Source organism: Tursiops truncatus, chromosome 16 (assembly GCF_011762595.2).
Source record: "Tursiops truncatus isolate mTurTru1 chromosome 16, mTurTru1.mat.Y, whole genome shotgun sequence".
Taxonomy (NCBI): domain Eukaryota; kingdom Metazoa; phylum Chordata; class Mammalia; order Artiodactyla; family Delphinidae; genus Tursiops; species Tursiops truncatus.
In genome coordinates this window covers 31,500,837-31,525,160 of record NC_047049.1, presented here as the reverse complement: position 1 = coordinate 31,525,160, position 24,324 = coordinate 31,500,837, and the positions used below count along the sequence as shown (strand labels likewise).

General features: G+C 37.3%; 1 protein-coding gene across 7 annotated transcripts in view; it reads right to left on the bottom strand.

Moving 5' to 3' along the window:
• Positions 1–1,460: 1,460 nt before the first annotated feature.
• Positions 1,461–24,324, bottom strand: part of TCTN3 (tectonic family member 3) — a 29,069-nt gene continuing 6,205 nt past the window's right edge. For 2 of the 7 annotated variants that reach the window (XM_019939686.3, XM_019939689.3), the window contains 8 exons: positions 24,282–24,317; positions 23,641–23,721; positions 22,422–22,547; positions 21,415–21,522; positions 20,874–20,968; positions 20,438–20,591; positions 16,321–16,458; positions 1,461–3,972 (listed from right to left, as the gene is read on the bottom strand). In XM_019939686.3, the coding sequence (XP_019795245.1) occupies positions 3,721–3,972; positions 16,321–16,458; positions 20,438–20,591; positions 20,874–20,968; positions 21,415–21,522; positions 22,422–22,547; positions 23,641–23,721; positions 24,282–24,317 (990 nt within the window). In that variant the 3' untranslated portion in view covers positions 1,461–3,720. The remainder of the gene's footprint in view (positions 3,973–16,320; positions 16,459–20,437; positions 20,592–20,873; positions 20,969–21,414; positions 21,523–22,421; positions 22,548–23,640; positions 23,722–24,281; positions 24,318–24,324) is intronic. The other 5 variants (XM_019939687.3, XM_019939690.3, XM_004323152.4 and 2 more) reach the window with 4 other exon arrangements.

The following is a 24,324-nucleotide window of genomic DNA, read 5'->3' as shown; positions in this document are numbered from 1 at the left end:
GCTTTTAAGATTCTCACCATGAACTTAGAACAAAATAGGTAACTGTGGGTATAGCTAAAATCATTAGGGACAGAGGCTTTCTCCACTCAGGAAGTGCTGTTCTGTTCTTCATGTGTCCTTAACCCACACATCACCTTATGTTAATTGTTTGTCTGCCTTTCCTGCTAGAATATAAGCTCCCAAGAGCAGGGAAGTATATTCCTGGCACATAATAGCCAATAAATATTTGATAAATGAATGGACTTAATTTCCTTGGGCTTAGTTATCTCAAATAACTTCCTTGGGCTTAGTTTTCTCAAATAAGCAATGTGTTAATAATAATGCCCTTGTCTATCTTCTATACTTGCCTATATTCTATATACTATATTCTACATAAATTAGCCTATAGCATTGTTAAGATCAAATATGGGGCTTCCCTGGTGGCGCAGTGGTTGAGAGTCCGCCTGCCGATGCGGGGGACGTGGGTTCGTGCCCCGGTCCGGGAGGATCCCACGTGCAGCGGAGGGGCTGGGCCTGTGAGCCATGGCCGCTGAGCCTGCGCATCCGGAGCCTGTGCTCCGCGGCGGGAGAGGCCACAGCAGTGAGAGGCCCGCGTGCCGCAAACAAAACAAAACAAAACAAAAAGATCAAATATGAAAATCCTTTAACATTGTCCAAATATTTTCTATTTATTTTCATTACTGTCTTACTATTAATATTCTACTTCACCAATAAAGAGAAAGGAGTGGGATATGTGACTGTGGGTTGGGAAAAATCAAATACCAGAATTATAATCTAGTTTGCCTTTCCATAGAAATGAAGGAAATAGAAAATAAAACAAACTAGTGAATATAACCAAAAAAAAATGAAGAAAGAAAGAAAAAAAAAATCAAGGAAATAATACAGCCATGGTATCTTTCCTTCATGTAACTTAAAAAAAAAAAAGTGATTCTATTTGGATTGGAGGGATTTAACTTTTGTCTCAGCAAGTGGAAATAGGGCTGGACATGACCAGAAAGTCACAAAGGAAGTGGACTATTTAGAACTTGACTATAAGCATGCAGGATTGAAGACTGCATCTTTACCTGCCATAGAGTACTAGGTTAAAGTTATCTTAGGGGACTTCCCTGGTGGTCCCGTGGTAAAGAATCCGCCTTACAATGCAGGGGACACAGGTTGCATCCCTGGTCAGGGAACTAAGATCCCACGGGCTGCGGGGTAACAGCCCGCATGCCACAACTACTGAGCTCGTGCGCCTCAACTAGAGAGCCTGCGTGCCACAAACTACAGAGCCCATGAGCTCTGGAACCCACGCGCCACAACTACAGAGCACACACGCTCTGGAGCCTGCACGCCACAACTAGAGAGAAGCCTGCATGCTGCAACGAAGAGCCCACGCGCTGCAATGAAAGATCCCACGTGCCACAACTAAGACCTGATGCAGACAAAAATAAAATAAATAAATCTTTTAAAAAATAAAGTTATCTTAGTCTCAGGTTCTTTAATTGTTAGTAACAGAAACTTATTCAAACAAAACAATTTACTAGAAAGAGTAAAATGTAAAGAAGAGCAGAAGGTAAAATTGGATGTCATAACAGGTGGGTACAAGGAACTGGAAGTTGGGAACCAATATTCTCCTCCATTTCTGGGTTTCCTATTTACACTTCTGTCTGCAATCTGCTGCTTTTTTCTCCGTTTAAGATACACTCTTCATTAGTGAACATCTGGTGGAAAATGGCTTCCTCAGCCCTAAAATATCTTTAGTGCCTCCTCCCCACTGACTTTTAGACTTCATCCTAGTTTCATATTCCTAGAGAGAAAATCTTACTGGCCTAACTTGGTCCAGGACTCCATTTTTGGTCTAGTCAGCTGTGGCAGGGAGAGGAGGGGTCATGCAGGTAACTCCAACACAGTAGAGCTCTGTGTGGAGGGGATTCTCCGAGAAAAGGGAGTAGGCTAGGCCGGGAGACATGTTACGTGAGTTGGCAATGTTAGGACAAACACTTAACCAGTTTCAGCCAGACTATGCAATATAACTTTGTAGTTTCACAAACCAGGCTGAACATCAGAAGCACCAGGAAGGCTTTTAAAAGATACAGATTCTTTGAGCCCCAAGTGAATTAGAATCTCTAGATGCAGGGCCAAGGAATCAGCATTTTTAAAGAACCCCAGTTTATGATGTGACTGGCCTTTAGGAACCCCTGCTTTAAAAGACAGGCCCAGAATGCCAAACAAGCAAATATATCAACAGAAATGGGAAGTTACTCATAAATAAGGAACATTCCTATATACAATAAACAGGGAGGTTTTTCCTGGAGAACAAATATTTTCTTTAAAATACAGTTTTATTTTCTCTGATTATAAAAATCAGAAATGCTTATTATTAAGAAAAAATTCCCATTTTAGACATGTTAGCTTTCCAGATGTTTAAGTACATATGTATAAATATTTTTTGTTTTACAAAAATAGCACCATAAAGTATATGTACTATTTTGTAGCCTATTTTATTCACTAAAAATAGATCATGAATGTTTTCTTATGGCAATAAAGCCAGGTCTACTCAATTTTCGGTGGTTGTACAACATTGCAATCTATGGATACATCATAGTTTACTTAACTAATTCCCTATTGTTGGACATCCCCCCCCATAATGTCTAATAAGTGGAATTGTTGGGTTAAAGTTTGTGAACATTTTTAAGGCTTTTGATACATATTAAATAGCTATTTGCCCTTCTCTCCAAGTTTCTACCAGTTTATGTTCTCACTAAAAGTATCCGAGAGTACCTGTTTCTCCACACCTGTAACGGGCCAGCTGGGATTTCAATTTCATTCTATCCAAATTGCACATACCCCTTTACAGTAAAACTTGCTCCTTAAATTGAATACATTATTACAATAGAGACCTCGTGCAGTAAGAGACCTCCTGTATAAATAAAGGGAGGGAAGAACACTGCATTATTCTCTAGATGATTTTAAAAAATTTTTTCAGGGCTTCCCTTGTGGCGCAGTGGTTGAGAGTCCACCTGCCGATGCAGGGGACATGGGTTCGTGCCCCGGTCCGGGAAGATCCCACATGCCACGGAGCGGCTGGGCCCATGAGTCATGGCCGCTGAGCCTGCGCCCGGAGCCTGTGCCCCGCAACGGGAGAGGCCACAACAGTGAGAGGCCTGTGTACCGCAAAAAACAAAAAAAATGTTTTTCAAAGGTCTGTTACAAGGGGAGTGACTGGAGATAAGAACATCATAAAATCTTATCTAAGATATGTTAAGCAGCTTTGTAATTGGAAACTAAGCTTACAAGCTAATCAAATTAGCAGAGGGGTAGAGAGGAAAAGAATACTTGCGGTATTCCTGCCTTGGAAGAGCAGATGTGCTCATTTCTAGTGTAAGATCTCATACACTACAGTTTAAAAAGGCATGGTAGATCACAATGAGATACCATTTCACACCCATTAGGATGCCTAATATAAAAATAACAAATATTGGGAAGGATGTGGAGAAACTGGAACCCTCACATACTGCTGGTGGTGCAGCCAGTTTGGAAAGTAGTTTGGCAGTTCCTCAGTAGATTAAACATAAAGTTACCGTATTGCCCAGCAATTCCACTCCTGCATTTAGGTCCTCTGTTTTCCTAAATGCTCTCCTCTGGTCATGAGTAGGTGAGGATCTGTTTAGCCAAGATAAGCAGGGTTCCTCTGAACTTCCCATGGGAAAAATTGAAATCTGCTTCTTCTCCTTTTTTTCACTTAGTCTCTAGGTTGAGAACTCCAAGTAGTAAGAGACACAGGATAAGAATGGGAGAGACTGAGCCTTTTTGAGAGTCTACTCCTCTGCTGAATACCATTTTGAAGGGAAAGAAGAAGTCCAATGGCAATTTCCAGTCCATTCTGGGTTGGCCTCTTGGAGGCTCTGGCTTCTGGGTAATGTCCACAAAGGTCACAACAGTTGTCAAAGGTACTTCTGTTTCTTGTTGGGAATCCTGCAGGAAGAATGTCTGTGACAGGTTAGTGCTTGGTACCCATTCAAATAGCCCTCCAATTTGACTGTTATTATTACTTCCCTGAATAAAGACTCAAAACACACTGCTCTAAGCAAGACAGACCTTTTTCTCATGTTGATCCTATGTAGTTCTCCTTCTGAGTGAGACACAAGGAAATTAATTTCTTAGCAATACTCGAGGACACCAGAACTGTGAACAATTACACCTACCAAAAGACTGACTCTAGCTTCCCGCAGTTGGGGACCTGTCTGATATCAAAGAAGCCACTGCTTCTGTTATGTGTTTAGCAGCTCTACCTTATCAGGTCCCAGAAGGTTCCAGGCTCTGAAACAGTACACACGTACTAGCAGTATTTCTATTCCTTCTTCAGTTGTAGAAAGAAATGTGAAACTTCATGGAAAAAGCAAAGAACTCAGTAATGTAGATTGAAAAACCATCAAATTCACAGAATCTCAGGGTTAGAAAGGATCCTCCCAACCAAACACCAATTCAAGTCAAATGAAAAAGATGCTCCTTGTCAAGCTGACTCAAGTATCTGATCTAATAGACACAGCTTTGGGTAGATATGGTTGCAGCCTGATGACTGGAATTAAGTTTGTCTAAACTGAATTCCCTTTGTTCTGACTCTGTTCACTAGGCAAACTTTTGATTATAATTTGACAGTAAATAACTATCTTGTTGAACCAGAAATGAAGATTTTCATTTACCTTCCTTCACTCTGATGCCACTTATCTCTGCTGTGGTCTTTGGCAACAGTAAATATCAGGCTCTGGGAACATAATTTTGCTCGGTATACCCTTCCACAGGCATTTTTAAAATAAATGGATGTGGGGCCAGTGCTGTGATAATCTTGCATGTCATACTGACTCTTTGGATTTTTTTTTTTAAACAGTGATGCTCATATGGGACTTGGCATAGAACTAATGTAACTTCTGTGGCATTGAAAGACCCACATACATTCCAAGTACAGCCAGCTTAGGCTGAAGATGCTGAGGGTATCCTGACTCCAGCCAGGCATTGAAAACTGGCAGAGACTAACCAGACAAAGAAAATGGGGAGGAGTTTATTACTTAAGATTAAGTAATAAACTTTCTTTGGACTTTAACTTACAAAAGGATTTCCTGTTTAGGATTTTAATTTTTCCCTAGGAACTTTATAATGGGGAAAGGATATATATTCAATTTTTGGAGCAAATCTTTGCAGTTGACAGTATTGAAATATGTTAACATTGTTATTTAACCTCACTGCAGAATGCCTGATGAGCTATATGAGCTGGGATGGCTAGAAACACTTTGGAATGGGAAATAGAATAGGGAATGAATTTTCAGCCTTGGGTTCAGTGTTGCCTAAGAGTTGATTTAATTAATGGGCTGTTCTGACCCATTTCAGAGCCTTTAGGGGGAGGGGAGATTTTAAACTGCCTACAAGCAGTCCCAGGTGTTGTGGTTATAACTAGGGTAGTGGCCTCATAATGGAAGAGTGTAGTTTTACATTAGGAAGCTCACTGCTACACACCCAAGCCAAATCTACCTATCTAGTGTTTATTAGTGATAAAGCTGATAATTAGATCTCCACCTGACTCTTTTAATTGGTTTCAAGCTGAGGTAGGGAAAAGTGTCATTAGCCCCTGCAAACTCCAAAATCAGGGAACTTCTGGAGCCTTGGGGTCAGCCTATACTGAGAACTGACCTCTTAGATAGCTATGAGCCCAAGAAGGCAAACTTTAGGCCCATGTCTACCCAAATATATATATACACACACACATATATACATACATATACACACACACACATATATATGTGTATATATATATGTTTAAGCCTATAGTGGTATTTCGATGGCTGGGAAATCCCACATGGTAAAAGTTCTTTGAACTGTTTTCTTCAGACTCACTTGGGATTAGGCTCATCAAGAGCTACTACTGGACTTGATTTTAGGATGGCAATGTAAAGACACGTCTTCTCTCTGTATATCTTAAAACCACTCCAATACAATAAGAAACAGATACAAAATTCCATCTTCACTGAAATGGAGAGATATCATAATATGTGAATACAGAAAACAGATGGAGGCAAGGTTTCACAGAGGGAAAGAAGGCCAAACCTAAAAGCCTTCAGAGACTAGAAGAAGATCTCTGTAGAACCCTGAAAGACTCAGTAACAGAAGACAACAGGGAAGCAGGGATGAGGCAGGGACAGAAAATGGTTACTGAATGATACCCTCCTCAAGGCAATCAGACAACCACCCTTTCCCTATCTCAGCAAGAGACTAGAAAATTTAAACCAGAGAAATTTTGGATTTAGGGCCACTGGACATAGAAAAGGACAGAGTGAGGGCTTCCCTAGTGGCACAGTGGTTAAGAATCCGCCTGCCAATGCAGGGGACACAGGTTCGAGCCCTGGTCCAGGAAGATCCCACATGCTGTGGAGCAACTAAGCCCGTGCGCCACAACTACTGAGCCTGCGCTCTAGAGCTGGCGAGCCACAACTACTGAAGCCCGCAAGCCTAGAGCCTGTGCTCTGCAACAAGAGAAGCCACTGCAATGAGAAGCCCTCACACCTCAAAGAAGAGTAGCCCCCGCTCTCTGCAACTAGAGAAAAAAAAAAAAAAAAGCCTGCACACAGCAACGAAGACCCAACACAGCCAAAAATAAAAAAATAAATAAAATAAATAAATTAAAAAGAAAAGGACAGAGTGAGGTATGGAACTAAAAATAGGGCAATTATTATGTATAATGAAATCCCTTCCCCTAGTCTGGCTTCAAAATGGTGAGAGATGGTCTTATACACATACCCTTCAGTCAGGAGCCAGGAAGGGTTTTTTTCTGGAGAAAATTAACAGTCCCAATAAGAAGATAAAAAGATAATGACATTGGCAGTCCTACAACCCTCAAAGCTACAGCACCTAACCACCCTACAGTGAAGCCTACAAGTCAGTAAGTCTCACTCATGATCACAGACCTGTCCATCAGTTTAGCACCTTACTCTTATTTTGGATAGACAGCTAGAGATTGCCAGGTAAGTGGGAGAAGTTTCTCATGTTAAAGAGAAAAACTGTACCAAATGAATGGAATAAACAAATTCAGAGGAAACAGAGATTAAAGATGAAGACAAAAAATTGTTAATATCTTAAAAATAGATAAGAAAAGGATATTATGAAAAGATACAGAATAGGAGTGAGCTCTCAGATATTAAAAATGTGATAGCCAAAAGAAATTCAGTAAAAAGACTCAAAGACAAAGTTGAGGAACTCTTCTGGAAAGAACAAAAAGATAAAAGAGAGACAATATAAGAGAAAAGAAAAAATTAGAGAATCAATATAGTGATCCTGTAACAGATTAACAGGAGTTCCAAAAAGAAAGAACAGAAAATAGTGGGGAGGAAATTATTAAACATATAATAATAATTGAAATTTATCAGAACTGAGCTTTAAAAGAGTAAAAAAATCCCATGAATTGTTTGGTATGATGAATGAAGAAAAAATACTACCCAAGGCCTCATTCTGTGGAAACTTCAGACTATTAGGGGTAAAAATAATATCTTAAAATGGCTTCTCAACAGCAATATTGGAAACTAGAGGAATGCTTTCAAAATTGAGAGTGAAAATTATTTTCAATCTAGAATTCTATACCTAGCCAAATGATCAACTATGCATCATGATAATGATAACGATGGTGGTTAAATAAAGTTATCTTTAGATGTGGGAACTAAAGAAAAAAATGTATTTTACATGCTCCTTTTTTCAAAGATGTTATTAGAATTTGAGCTCCACCAAAACAAGAGAATAAGCCAAGAAAAATGAAAAGGTAATGTCTAGTTAACAGCAACTCTAACACAAGTAGGAAGCAAGGGGGAATCTCCAAGATGACAGTAAAGGAAAGTTCCAAAACAGCTGCTGGGCAGCAACTAGTCCATTTTACATCAGATTATGGAGCTCTCCATGAAGAAAATACATAGGAAAGGTAGAACAAGTAGCACTATTGGCAAGTTCAGCTGGCAATGCAGCTGGAAAACTGCATTGAGAGAAATTTTACAGAGCTGTTAGAGTATGTGAGAAGTTTTAGCCATTAGCTCAAAGAAAATTAAAGAAATGAAATATAAGGTAATTATTAATTTTAGGAAGAATAAAACATTTTACAAAAATTTAATTACTTGGCTAAACATAAATGTATGATCACAAAAACGAAACACTGAATATTGACTTAATAAAACATTTTGATGTAACTATACTGGGAGAGTGGTGGGAGGGGTAGGAGAAGAGTAACAAAGCTAAACTCATCTACCAAGATAGGATGTCAATAGATTATATAAACTCTAAATTTAAGAGATAACTGAGTATGATATTGCTTAGAAATTGAGACAAATACCAGCAAGAAAGAGGAAAAGAGTTAAACAGGTTAATTTCTGGAGAGCAGGGGGCATATGGGACTTTATTTTTTGTTAAGAGATCCTCTTTTCTAGCATTTTTTGACTTTAAAAATATGTTTACATATTATTTTGATAAAATATACAATTATTAATTAATTTGATATATTATACCATTATGTAGCATTAGCCTAAGCTGCAGGGGAATTCTGAGCTATAATGTAGGATTTACAGTTCCAACAATTTGTGTGCTCCCAACCCAAGGCAAGGGAGTTGGGCTCTCATATTCCTATGCCCTTAAGTCATTAGTTAAGAGCCATCTGGGAGATGTATATTTCCAGGCACTTGACAGGCAAAGTGGGTTCCAGTAGCTTGAGGGTGGCCTTCCAAAACAAACAAAACAAAAAAGGAAGAAAAACTTCAGAATACCTACCAAATTAAAAAAAGGGTGGTGGTGGTGGCGGTGGGGCGGGGGCGATGAAAAATACAAGGGTTACTGCAAAAAGTAGGATTACATTTGGTAGTCAACAGGCTATTACCATATAAGATATAAAAGAACTGAATGAAATGTCCAAACTGAAAACTATCCATCATCCTTGACTCATTCTCTCCCTCAACCTCTGCATCCAAGCAGTCAAGTCCTATCCGTGATAAATCTCCTGAACTCTGTCTCCTTCCTGCAACCCTCACATCTGGGCCCAGGCTATCAGCATATCCTGGATAGTTTCTGTAACAGTGTTCCAAACCTCACCTCGGTACTGCTCCACACCTTCTGTAAGGGTGGATGACGTCTATCTTGTTTACCACACTGTATCTAGCACCAAGCATGATACTTGGCACAGGGGAGGCACTCAACAAAGATCCTTTGTTGCACAAATGAGTAGAGGTATTTTGGAGATAGGGAACTAATATAAAGTAAGAGGTAAATAAATCACAAGGTAGTAAGTATGCCATAGCTAATTTGAGAGTCAGCAATTACAGGTTACTTTGACTCCTTATCCTTCCCACCACACTGTAATTAGGATCTCTAAAGGTTGTGGTTCATTCATTCATATACTTATTTGTTAATATTTCAAATGAAATGCTTATTCTTCATATATTAAAAATATGCCTCCATATTTATGTGGAGGTTTGGAACAAGTGCAGTCTAGTAGATAATCCAATAATTAAAAGGAACTTGAATGCACTTGCCAGGTCACTGGATAATACTGAATGTTATTGACCCATTTTAGAACCTGTGTTTTAGTGCCACATGAAAAAGATTTTAAAGTTAAGTTCAGTGTGTTACACATGAATTCTTAAGTCCAAACTTTTTTATTTGCATTTTAAAAGTTATGTATAAGCAAAATTAGAGAATTCACTGTTTAGCATGTGTAGCAAGAATACTGAAAAAAACAAAACAAAACAAAAAAACAAACAAGCAAACAAAAAAACCCCCAAAACCCTCAAAGTCCGGTTATTGGGACTTCCCTGGTGGCACAGTGGTCAAGAATCCGCCTGCCAATGCAGGGGACACGGGTTCAATCCCAGGTCTGGGAAGATCCCACATGCCACTGGGCAACTAAGCCGGGTGCCACAACTACTGAAGCCCGCACGCCCAGAGCCCATGCTCTGCAACAAAAGAAGCCACCGCAATGAGAAGCCTACACACCACAACGAAGAGTAGCACCCTGCTCGCCGCAATGAGAGAAAGCCCACGCTCAGCAATGAAGACCCAACACAGTCAAAAAAAAAAAAAAGTCTGGTCATCTCATTTCTTTTATCAAAACAAAAGGCACAAAGCCAAGTCAGCACAATTTCTTTTACTATGGATCTAGTTCTGTTATGTATGGTTGACAATTTATTTCTACCTTAAGCTATAATATTTTATGATGTTTGCCACCAGCAATTCTGTTTTAACACTTTGTGAAGCTTAGGGGATTTATTTGTTTCAGTTCAGTTTACATGCACCAAAATACTTTGTCCCCAAGTAAGATTTACTGTTTAATAACATGAAAAGTTTGGATTAGATTCTGTTTGGCTTTGGTAATAAGAAGTACACCCTATATGTTACTATATTATATATTTATAATGATAACTTTTAAACCATTATGTGCTAATCCTCTATGTCAAATCAATACAAATGAAAACTATCACTATTAGAGAAAAAGCTGTGGATACCATCTCTTAGATTTATGTTTTTGTAGCTACATATTTCAGACTATGGACTATGTGCTATTAAGACTAAGGCTGTGATGAACATTCTTGTACAAATCTTGTTTTGGACATATGTTTTAATTTCTTTTGGGTAAATAACCAGGAAAAATTGCTGGGTCATAGAGAAGATGAATTTGTAAGACTAAGTGATTGTACCATTTTTCATTCCCATTAGCGAAGTATGGGAGCTTCAGTTGTTCTACATTCTTGCAAGATTTCATGTTATCACAGTCTTTTTGATTTTAGCTATTCTAGTGCATATTCTATTGGATATTCTAGTGAGTGGTGTCTTATCTTTTGCCCATTTCTAGTGGGTTTTTTTTTTTGGTCCTTGCATTATTTATTTGTTGGTGTTCTTTACATATTCTCAATATGATCTTCTGTCAGATAATGCATTGAGAAATATGGTCTCCCAAGCTGCAGTCTGGCTTTTCATTTTCATAACGGTATCTTCTGATAAGCAGAGATTTAAAATTTTGATGAGGTCGAATTTATCAAGTTTTTAGTTTTACGGTTAATGATTTTTGTTTCTTGCCCAAGAAATCTTTACCTACTTCAAATTTGCAGATATTCTGTTTCTTTTAGAAGCTTTATGACTCTGGATTTCACATATAGGTTTATGATCAAGGCATAAGTATTTTTGTGTATGGAGTTAGTTCATTTTCTCCCCATATGTTTATTCAGTAGTTCCAGTTTTATCCAGTTGTTCCAGCACTAACTGTTTTAAAAAAAGTCCTTTTCCTATTGAATTTTTTGTGGATCTATCTTTAGATTTCCTGTTTTTTTCTCATTGGTCTATTTGTTACCAGCACCACACTAAGATTTAGAGTAAATCCTGAAATCAGTAAAGTCCTCCATCTTTGTTCTTCTTTTTCAAAATTGTTTTGGCTATTCTAAGTCCTTTGCATTTTCATGTAAATTTTAGAATCTGCTTGTCAACTTCCACAAAAATGCCTACTAGGAGTCTTGGGGGTTTGCATTGATTCTATAGATCCAGCTGGGGACAGATAATGGATCTGTCTTCTTCTCCATGAACATGGTATATCACTCCATTTATTTAGGTCTCTTGTAATTTCTCTCAGTAATGTTCTATAATGAAGAGGTTTTGCATTCTTTTTGCTAAATTTGTTCCTAAGTACTTTATGTTTTTTCATGCTATTGTAAATGAAACTGAATAAATTCATCTTTAAAATAACATCTAATTATTATTATTATTTTTAATTTTTGGCCATGCTGTGCTGCTTGCAGGATCTTAGTTCCCTGACTAGGGATCAAACCCGTGCCCTTGGCAGTGAAAGCACAGCCACTGGACCACCAGGGAATTCCTGAAAATAACATCTAGTTATTTTTAGATGTTTTCTTAGTGACTTTGAGAAAGTTTAATTATTACAAAAGCAGTAAATTATACTGTAAAAAATTAAAGAATAATGATAAATAAAAAAGATATAAAAACACCATATTTCCATCACCAAGAATACCACTATTAACATTTACATCTTTATCTATACACACAGACATTGATATATGCATTTTTAACTATATGGGATCATACTGTACAGGCTGTTTTATAATCTACTTTAAAAAAATGAATCTCTGTTTTTTCATGTTAATGGTATTTCTATCTAAAATATAGTCTATATTCAAGTTTCCTCAACTATCCCAAAATATATTTTACAATTGTTTGTCCAAATGAGAATCCAATGCAAAAACATGAACTACATCTGCTTGTTATATTCATGAGTCTCATTTAATCTACGACAATCAGAAATGGTGGTATCTATTATGATTGTTAGAACTTATAAGTACATGATTTTTAAGAAGTTTGCTGATATCTGGTATTAAAGCTGATTTTAGGAGAACTAGTGATTTAAATACAGTAAAATCAATAATAATTTCTGAAAAATAACTAATGAATTATTTATATATAACACTTTCCAGATAACATATACATTATTTCTCCATATTTTCTTGGGGAAAAACATATATTTGAGGGAAAAACCAATGAAAAATTTTAATACCCTCACTTATTTTAAAGATGTCAGTGAAGTTATCAAGATTTTCAAATGAGTCAAAGAGAATGAGTATGTTAGAGTAAATGTTCTTAAACCTCATGTGTCAGGGAGAGATCTTAGCTGGTTATACATTTTAACATATGGAACAATGAGCATAACTTTAAAAAGTTCTTTAAAAAAATGAAAAGAGGTAATAAGATAACAGAACAACCCAGTGAACTAGGTAAAGTTCTATACAGGCTACTAAGAACCACAGAAAGGGGCAGAGAACTTCTATAGTCTAATCATTCATCGAGAGAGAAGCAAATAGTGGTTGACTGATCCTTGAAAAAGAAAGACTTTAGTGACGGAAACTTTACTGACTGTCATAGCAACCAAGTCCACTGGCGGTGTTACTGTTGCCCCTTCTCGGAAGAGAGGTCATTTGGTATTCTCCAATACATCAACAGAAACAAGAAACAGAACTGTTTGTTACCAATCCAACCACTTCCTAGTCCTTTCTTTCATAGCAATTATTTCAAAAAATCTAATTCTGATTTATTCTTATTTTGTTTAGTGTTCTTTATCTTTCCTAGTATACTGCCTGTTTAATTAAGAGATTGTGGCAGAGATTCTTAGCCAGGCTTCAAGAAATCAATAAATCCCTTGAAACTATATAAAGAATGTTGTGTGTCTGTGCATTTTTCTAGTAAGTGAATAGCTTTCAACAGATTCTCAACAGGATCCATAAAATTAAGAACCACTAGCTAGACTGATAGCTAAGTTGGCAGTTTTTCTAGCATATGCTATTTAATTGAGGCATAAACACTGCTAACTTTCATTTACAATATAATGAATAAAAGGCATTTATTAAACAATATATTTAGTTTTGAAATGTAGTCAGAGATACACTCTCTAAAAGTTTTTCAAATTGCAAATTGTGACCCACTGGTGTCTACCATTAAAAATAAAACAGAATAAATTACAATAGAACAGACTATCACAGAGTGTACTGCATAAAGATAATGTTTTATAAAAATCTTATTTCAGTTTTATATAAGTATGTGTTATAAGCTGGGTTGTGATGTAAAATATATTTCTTACCATGGATGATAGCCAACAAAGGTTGAAAAACACTGCTCTAATTCCTGCTTATCTCTTTTGTGTTTTGCTTTAAACCTATTTGATATGCTATTTATATGGAAATTCAGAACCAAAAAAGGTACGATAATAAAATAATAATGATGATATGATGAGCGATATTTACTGAGTATTCACTATGTGCCAGGAAATGTTAAATGTTTTATTTTGATCTCATTTAATCTGCACAACCTAATGAAGTATTATTATTAATCTCCATCTTATAGATGAGAGTAATTAGATTTAGAGAAATAAAATAACTTGATTTGGGCCTACGTCTGTCTGACTCATGCCTGGGATCTTAATTACCACCCTCAACTTCAGGCAACAGGTCTCCTAGATAATCCAAAAAGCTTGATGATCCACTTAAATATAGAAATGAATATTATAATTCTAGAAAGGTTCAGAGCTTTGATCCTGTGATGCTACACTGTTCTTTTACCTCACTTATTATTTTGGTTTTATTGATTCAAAATATTCTTTATAACTAGTTGTTTCTTCCTTCAGATATATTTTCTTTTTTAAATTAAAAGAAAGTTTATATTCAGACAGAAGACATGATGTATTTTATCAAGACCCAAACTTAATGATCCCTTTAAAGGACCAATTAGTACAAAAACATAAGCAGCAGAGTACCATGTAAATAAGTCCTATTTACTTCATGGGTTTGTTGTGAGAATTCAATACTAAAAACACATAAAAAATATTACCAGTGCCTGTTACATAGTAAATGTTCAATAAATGTTTTGCTATTATTATTATCATACAAGAAGACAGGGAAGTCTACACAGTGTTTTGCTTAAATTCTTCCCTATTTTGTAGTTTGTTGCTGGGAACATTCCAAAAATTTTGCTGCTTTACTTTTTATAGTGAGAGGAATCTCAAGTGTTTCTAAAGCTACATTTATACCATGAAAAGTCATTCAGACAGTTCAGTTCAAAATTCAGCCGACCTTCATTTCAAGGTGCAAAAACACAAATGCCTACCAGCCTAAGCAAATAACCTGAATGAGAGAAGTGGGATGGCTAAGGGTAGGTAGGTATAGGCTGTGTGAATGGGGTACTCTATTAGTTGAAATCATCATTCAGCAGCAGGAGAGTTTATGCCATGCAGTAGTGTAGGATCTTTACCACCAGATTTTCAAGAGAAGTCAGAGATCTGGATGTGAAGGTAAAATTTCTTGATTTTTAAATGTTGACACAAATTTAAAAAACAGAACAATTTGTAGAGGGGGAAGACTAACCTGAAAAGCTAACCTTTACTAAATACTAGAAAAATATAATGATTAAAAATATCTAGACAAGAAAGAGGCACTGGGTAGCTTCAATGCCTAACAGAGCCAGAGATTCAGGAAGATAAAAACAGTCCTGTAGGTATACTCCCAAACTACACAGGTATTCATAAATAAAGATACAGTTCGTAAAAATAAAACAATAGATTCAGTGCAGTATCTGTAACAGATTAAATGAGTCTTACAGAGAGTTCTATCTTATTCAGTAAACCAACACAGGGAGAATGGAATGTTCTCATTAACACAGTTTCCAGCAACCTAAGTTTTAACACATTTACAGGCATAGAGAGCTAAGGTGGTCAACTCTGTTGTGAGGGAGGAGCTAAAGGTATTTTACTTCTGACTTAAATGTAGTCTCTAGTTTCTTTTCTGGGAGGTAAATGCAATGACTTACAGGTAATAATTTCAATTAGTTTTAATTTCCATTAAAAGTTAATAAGTTTATACATGAATCAGTTCACCAGGACCTAATGATTTCTGTTTTTGAACTTCTAAAGCTAAGTGTTAGGTTCTAAAACAAAGACAGATGCTAAAGCTGTCCTAAGGCACATCATAAACAATGGGTATATGTTAACTACATATTAAAATTATTTATTTTAGGGAATTTCCCAGCGGTCCAGTGTTTAGGATTCTGCACTTCCACTGCAGGGGGTACAGGTTCGATCCCTGGTCTGGGAACTAAGATCCCACAAGCCGCATAGTGCAGCCAAAAAAAAAAATTCATTTTTATTTATTTATTTATTTTTGTGGTATGTGGGCCTCCCACTGCTGTGGCCTCTCCCATTGTGGAGCACAGGCTCCGGACATGCAGGCTCAGTGGCCATGGCTCACGGGCCCAGCCGCTCCACAGCATGTGGGATCTTCCCGGATTGGGGCACGAACCCATGTCCCCAAAAATTAATTTTAATGGAGTGCAATCAACCAAGAATTGATGACTACAAACTAGCTACAGTAGTAACTTTAACAGCAACCAACAGGCCCAGAGACTCTAATTAGCATGTGACTGTCACACTGAACACAGTTATGGAAAATCTTTTCTGTGGTTGAATCAACCAGTGTAGTAATACTGGTATGATTAAGTTAAAAGAACTAACCTATTACTATAGTCATGAAATTAAAAAAAAAAAAAAAACAGAAAAAAAGGGATATAGATTGTATTCACCATAAAAACATGTTAAATTTCAGTAACCAGGCAGGGAGGATTGACTTGAAAGTTAATTGTGTCAGCTCATTCTAACCAAACATTGGCTGGTAGCATAAATTGGCTCTCAGAAGTTAAAAAATTATCTGGTCATCAAACGGCTGATAAGACAATCGAGACTTTGTAAGGCTTGGTGGTCCTTTATGAGCCAAGACTTACCTGTATGGGCTGACAGTGGTATAGGAATCGGGCTCCTGACACATGAGCTTGTGGGTTGGACTGGAGGCCTACATATGCCCACAGTATCTGGATCTCCAAGGAAACTGGTATGACACAGCAGGAAGTACAATGCATAGCCTGCAGAAGGGAAAAGAAGCATTTGCTTCAATTGCTGATGGTTGCCTATAGTTATTTACCATGCATTAAGTAGCCACTGTTTCTTAAACATTACACAATAACAGAGAAGGCAATGTGGCTTAGAGAAAGGACACAGAAGTTCATAATAGGCCATATTACTGTCCATGAGCTTAAAACATTAATATTCTAAAATGGAAATACTAATGTAGAGATTAATAAAACATGAACCCATGTACAATGGTTATAAGATGTGCTCAGTGAGTGGTGCAGTCAGTACCGTGGAACGCCAGAAGAAGAAACAGCCATTTCTGGTTGAGGATGGTTTTGTGGAACTGGGATGAGTAATATGTGACTGGAAAAAATAGTGTTTAAAGGAAAATTTACGTAGAGAGATGGCATATAAAATGGTATGCAACTAGAACAGCATATGATGCCACTGAGGGACAGTTGCTGATTAATTAGAATAGTTACTGAGTGTCTCCTATGTGCCAAACATGTGTGAGGCACTGGCCTTGAGCAGATCACTTGACTGAAGCAAAGGATTTAACACAGGAACAGCGAAAAGATTAAGGAAGGACATTTCAGGGTTAGATTATGAAGTCCAACCAAGCAGTGTGACCCCCAGGAGGATTAATTCCAAGATGCAGGTAGCACTGATGGAAGTGAGGACACAAATCAGGAGGTTACTATAACTTAGCAGATAACAAACTATCCTCAAATATGCCTGTGCTTTTCTAACTTCATACTTTTTATAGTAAGGCTCAGACACAGGCAATAACATGTCTAAACTAGGACTAGGGGAAGACAGACTATGATTATGTTCAATTTATTAAGGAACTGTCAAACTCTTTTCCAAATCGGCTCCACCATTTTGCAGTCCCACCAACAATGTCTGAGGGTTCCAATTTCTCCACATTCCTGCCAATACTTGTTATTGTCCATTTTTAAAATTATAGCCATCCCAGTGGGTATGAAGTGGTATCTCCTTGGGGTTTTGCATTTCCTTAATGGCTAATGATGTTGAAAATCTTTTCATGTGTTTGTTCCAAATATTTTAAAATACTTTTTCTTTCATTTATTCTATCTACATTAGGAAAAATTTTCCATGTTATCAAATATCCTTCAAAAATGTGATTTAAAAATATAAATAGTAGGTTTAAGAATAATAAAGAGTAGTTCCACTATAATCTCAATCCTTGTCACTAACCATCCCTTTTCTGTACTCAGCCATGTATTACCCAAAACCACACTCCCTCAGTATGGCTGTATGAAGTTTAAGAGAACTCAGTTTGACTGCAGTTCCCCAAAGGCTGGGTCAAGTACATGTAGCTACTTATCCCTCAAGTCTCATTAAAGGAAAGAAGTATACAAGGAATCAAGTCATCATAGTGCTGAGAAAGGGAAAGGGGGCATTTTAAAAATAATCTCTAAGGGGAAAGACCTTTCAAAGTCTGAACCAAAACGTGAAAGTTGAAAAAAAGAAAAAGAAGATTGATAAATCTCACAATATGAAAATCAATTTCTGCATGGCATGAAAGCCATAAACAAAGTCAAAAGACAAATAACAAACTGGGAAAATAATATCTACAAATCATACAAGAGAAAAGAGCCAATTTCTCAAATACAAAGATTTTCAAGTTATAAGACAAGTAATCAATAAATGGGCAAGAGATATAAATAGATCATAGTGAAGAAAACACGAATTGTTCAACTATATGTCAAGATACTCAACCTTACTCACAGCAAGAGAAAAAAAAAACTACAATGGAATGCTATTTTTCACTTATCAGATGAGCAAAGATTAAAAGTTTGATAACCCAGTGTTGAGGAGAGTATGGGGTAACAAGCCACCTCATAGATGGATAGTGGGACTGTAAATTGGTACAACCTGATGGGAAATAAATTGGCAATACTTATTAAAAATTTAAATGCATATACCCTTTTTTTTTTTTTTTTTTTTGTGGTACGCGGGCCTCTCACTGCTGTGGCCTCTCACGTTGCGGAGCACAGGCTCCGGACGCTCAGGCTCAGCGGCCATGGCTCACGGGCCCAGCCGCTTCACGGCATGTGGGATCTTCCCGGACCGGGGCACGAACCCGTGTCCCCTGCATCAGCAGGCGGACTCCCAACCATTGTGCCACCAGGGAAACCCTGCAAATACCTTTTGATCTAGCAATTCTACTTCTAGGATTTATCATATAGGTTTATTTTCACATGTATGAAATGGTGCCTGAACCAGGTTATAAAATGCCACACTTGCAGTGGTTAAGAATCTGCCTGCTAATGCAGGGGACACAGGTTTGAGCCCTGGTCTGGGAAGATCCCACATGTCGCGGGGCAACTAAGCCCGTGCACCACAACTACTGAGCCCACACACCACAACTACTGAAGTCCACATGCCTAGAGCCTGTGCTCTGCAACAAGAGAAGCCACCACAATGAGAAGCCCATGCACCACGATGAAGAGGAGCCCCTGCTCGCCGCAACTAGAGAAAGCCCATGCACAGCAGCAAAGACTGAACACAGCCAAAAAAATTAAATTTAATTTAATTTAAAAAAAGGACTTCCCCGGTGGTGCAGTGGTTAAGAATCCACCTGCCAATGAAGGGAACATGGGTTCGAGCTCTGGTCTGGGAAGATCCCACATGCCACGGAGCAACTAAGCCTGTGCACCATAACTACTGAGCCTGTGCTTTAGAGCCCGCGAGCCACAACTATTGAGCCCACATGCCACAACTACTGAAGCCTGTGCACCTAGAGCCTGTGCTCCGCAACAAGAGAAGCCACTGCAATGAGAAGCCTGCGCACTGCAACGAAGACCCAATGCAGCCAAAAATAAATAAATAATTTATTTAAAAAAAAAATAAAATAAAATAAAATGCCACACTGTAACAGCAAAAGGCTGAAAACAACCTGAATGTTCGCCGATAAAACTGGCTAAATAAATTATTTATGGTTCATCCATATAATGGAATAGTATGCACCTATACCATGCAAAGAATGAGGAAGCTTATTATATACTGATATGGAATAAACTCTGAAGGTCAAGTGAAAAAAGCAAAGTGCAGAGCTGTGTTTATGATATTATAGCATTTGGATTAAAAAAAAGAACATGAGTATTTTCTTGTGTGAGCATGCAACATCTCTAGAAGGAAAGAAACTAGTAATTTCGTTTGCCTCTGTGGAAGGGAAGAGTTGTCTGAGAGAGAGTTTTATTTTGTACTTTTGAGCCAAGTGTATGTATTATTTATACAGAAAAATAAACAATTAAAAAGTTTAAGTGAAAGGAAATAAAATGAAAGGTACAGTTGATTAAAGCCAGGAGGTAGGGGGTAGGCAAAAGAGGAAGAAGAAAGATTTCTTTATTTTACTTAGACACACACAGATTTCCCTATTTTACTTAGACTGGAATCAAGAGGTACACCTGCTGAGCACTGATGTAGTGGCCACCAGAAACAGTAAAAACAGAAACAGCTAAATGAGATTTCTTCAGGGGCAGTGGGTACTGAGGTTTTTACTTTTCATTAACACTATTCTACATGGTTTGAATTTTTACCCTGTTAATGTATTTTTACTAAACATAAATGTAAAAGTTTTATAACACAAGGAACACAATTTCAACCTCAAAGAAAGAATCTGTGCTGACCAAATATTCAAGAATGTAAGAGAACATTTGAAATATATATGAAATATATTTAGTTTATTCTTCTCCTATTATGAGTAAGGTTGATTTTGAACCAGAGGCCAATCTCTAGACTTCCTACCTTCAAATTTTTCTCTGAGTGAGGAAAGTTATGTATAAACCTAACCTGAAATAATGACTTCAAATGGGCATGATTTCTTATATTCTTTCTTTTATGACAACCACATTATCTTTCTTCTATGACAACCAAATCAACTATGGAAACAGGGCTGGTGTTAATCTTAATAAACAAAAGAGGAAAGTGAGCTTTGGTCAGAATGTGTATTTCTCTCCTTACTGAAACACTGCAGTTCCTGCTGAGGATCCTGGTCCACTCTCCCTTCTGGGCTGGGTCAGCATTACCAAAGATGGCAACGTGCTCTGGTCTGGGACTTCCATGAAGAGTCTGATGAATCTCCTGCTGCAAGTGGCTGCAGTCCACCCTTTTCAGCCTGAAATGAAACACCACGGAGGCTGGAGTCCAATGTTAACATAATAATGTAATTCATCCAAACATTAGAAATGATATCTTAAAATAAACGGAAGGAAATAATCCTTAGCAGATATAAAGGACTGTCAAAAAAAAAACTCTTAGTGATATTAATATTATTTAAACATTACTCCTAACTAGCATTCTCTGAACGCTGATTTCAAAATATAAAAGTTGCCACATCAACATATTCCCTACAGGCAGAGACAAATTTGTTGGAAATGATGTGGAAGCAGAGACCTACCTGAGCTTGCATCCAGATATAGCATTCACTCCAAATTGTACTTCATGTCTCTTAATAGAGCAAGTTCCATCACCCTTGCTCTGTAAGAGGGTCATCTGAGGTGGAAGGCGATGGTCAAGGAGATCATAAAAGAAAAAAAAGTAGCCAGATTGGAAAATTTATGCTTCTTATTATTTCCTTAACGCTTTTTGTACTTTATTAATATATTATTCAAGTCACAATTCTTTTTCCTCTGGCAATGAAAACATAGAGAAACAATTATTGTTTTTCCAAAAATGGATGACCACACACCAGCATATAAATATTTCATTAAAACAAACAAAATTCAGTCAGGATCCTCACCTATGGCCAGGCTAATGTAAGTCCTAAAGCCTTTGGTAGCATCAACATTTGAGATCCTAATGTATTAATGGTTTAGTAAAGGAAGTCCTCAATACCTAAAAAATGGGGGAACCTCAGAATTGGAAAATCCAAAAGATCAGTAGTTAAAGCTTTTCTCATTAGGCTGCAATAGGCCACCCAGAGACCCAAAAAAGGATACTGAGTGTCTTCTATCACCGGTTAGAGCCAGGAGTGGCTTCTCAGCAATATAGCCAGGATTCCCACTTCTAAAACCAGTAAGAGAAGCAGCTGTGCTCTGTTGAAAAGCCTGCAGAAAGAGTGAAGGAAAAGTCAATATGGAGAAAAGCATGCTCTCCCACCTTCCAGTGTGGCTTCATACCCTTCCTTTAGGCAATGCTGTAGGTTAGCTGCACTGAACAATCTGGCTTCCTTCCACAGTGCAGCATTTTGTAGAAGTTGATACTTCAGCATCTTTTACTGTTTTTTATTCACTAAAATAAATCCTGAGGATCTGAACATTGATGTTCACTACATGCTACTTCTACCAAGGATTACAGCTAAAGATCTATAAACGATCTATCAATCCTGTTTTTCAAAATTACTATTAATTTAGGGCTATGTTCAGTGTGGCTAAAACCAGGAGTTTAAATGTAATTTAGAAATGTATTTTAATTAAATGTAATTTAGAAATGTATTTTAATTAACTATAGATGTTCCACAGATGAACTCTGAGAGACATGGGATTCGGTTGATCACTTGTGGGCAGAGTTGAGGAGAAACTGGACTCTACTGGGTTCAAAGAGAAAGAAAGTAGAAGAAAGCCAAAAGGTGGTGATCAAGACTGGAAACTTAGATTAAGTGGGAAATGAGTAAAATGCTGAATGCCCAGAAACATGAAAAAAGCTAGTTAAAGAATTTTTGTGGGATATTAGTTGAGTTTATGATTCAAAATGACTATTTAAAAAAAGAGTTTGGATTTGTGAGTGAAGTCCTGCTTTGCTGGGGGAACATGCTAATGAATAAACACTGTTGAATCCTTATCACTTGAAGTTAAATTATGGAATATTAAATGTTGAGGCTTCAGTTGACAGATTGAACTAGTCCTTCATATTCTTATTCTATCTTGCATGTGTTACAGAAGCAGGGGTGCTACTTCTAACCCGATATTTCTTTCTTCTTGATCCCCTGTAGGAGAAGGGCCCTAACCCTGAAGCGAATGATGAAGTGTTGCTGGAATGAAGTGCCTGGCTCAACAGTCAGGTTGGTTTGCCCAAAACTGATGGAGACTTTCTGGATTCCAAATGTCCCATTGGTTTCTATCTCATAGATGACCTGAAATACAAAAGTAGGATCAATTAATAAAAATTATTTTGTGGGCCAATTGTGTTTAGGACAGGAAGATTTCCTGTCTTTAAGGGTTTTATTGTAACTGAATGAGGGAACAGAATGGTGACTGTAGTTAACAATATTGCATTATATATTTGCAAGTGGCTAAGAGAGCAGATCTTAAAAGTTTTCATCACAAGAAAATAATTTGTTAACTATGTGTGGTAATGAATGTTAACTAAACTTATTGTGATGATCATTTCACAGTATATATGTGCATCAAATCATTATGTTGTACACCTAAAACTAATACAATGTTATATGTCAATTACATCTCAATTTTAAAAAGTAACTGGATGAGAGAGACTAAAAAAGTAATCTTAAAAATGCCAAATACAAATACCATGAAAAGATAAAATTTGACTTCATATTATATCTACACATAAAAAAAGAGACTGGATGGAGCTCTTTGAAAGAGTTCATGGGATAGGTGAGTTTACGGTAAGAACTGAAAGGGAAGAAAAATAAGTTTTGATCTTGTGCAGAAGAGGTGAGTAGAAGCACAGGCAGAGGTGAGCATGGAATGGAAACCTGGTTTGCCTGGCTCTCACAATGTCCGAGGATGAATAAAGATGGCAGCTGGAGACGGAAGTCATGAAAAAGTGAAGGTAACCTGAGATTTCTGAGCATAGTTTTTAAAATGATGCTTTCCAATAATTCTTACTTTTGTTGGTTGATTAGAAGAGAGAGAATAAAGGAAAAGAAGTTGACTAGTCTATTTCAGAGGTTCAGATGATACTGACTTTGTCAATAAAAGAAACTGTGGTCAGTAAAAACCATAACAGACTGCACATGGGCAAAGAAAGAGGAACCAGAAATAATTTTAATGTTCTGGATGTGAAATGCAGGAGGATGGCAGCAATGGAAACGACTGAAACATGTGGGGAGGAAGGTGATGGGCTCAGTCCTTGATGTGTTAAGTTTCAGGTAATGCACAAAAATTCACGTGGGGTTGGCCTGGTACTTAATGGAAGATGAAGCACCTCTGCTAATGCTGATCAACATACATCAGTCCAGAATCTGAGGTCAGCGTCCCTACCTGGGAAACAACATTCTGACAAGTGTTTCCAGCCAACAGAGGAGAGTCAGCCTGTGAGACAGGTGTTACAGGCACCTGGAACTAGCAAGGGAAAGAGGCAAATCAATTAAAATTGAAAGCAGCACTTTTTCTTCTAGTTACATATTATGCTGAAATGAGTATTTTTCCTTTTTGACCATCACCTTCCTCTCTCCTTCCATTGCCAGTCTACAACTTAAGTTCAAAAGTCATTCTAATTCAGCACTTCTCAAAACATATATTTTGGAACTTTACTTCTATTAGATATAAAATAAAGGTTCCATGGCCAAATAAGTTTTAGAAATACTATATCTGGCACTTCCCTCTTAGAGATTAAGAAGACCCTCTAGCATATTAAAGACTTCAAGTAGTCCATCCTAAATATAATGTTTAACTTTATTTACCCAAAGTTTCTCAAACTTACCTAATATCTTATGATTCTTATTCATATGATGCTTATTAATTATATAGAACAAAAAGAAAAACACTCTTCTAGACTCATACTTGAACAGTCTGACGCATCACAAACACATTCTTTCACCATTACAATCTAGAGTGAGACTGCCTCAGATGTAAAGGGACCAAATATTCTCTTTCGTTTTTCCTGATAAAAAGCATCATACCTTTGTATTCTGCAGATCACTCAAACCTCTTGGAACCTAGTAT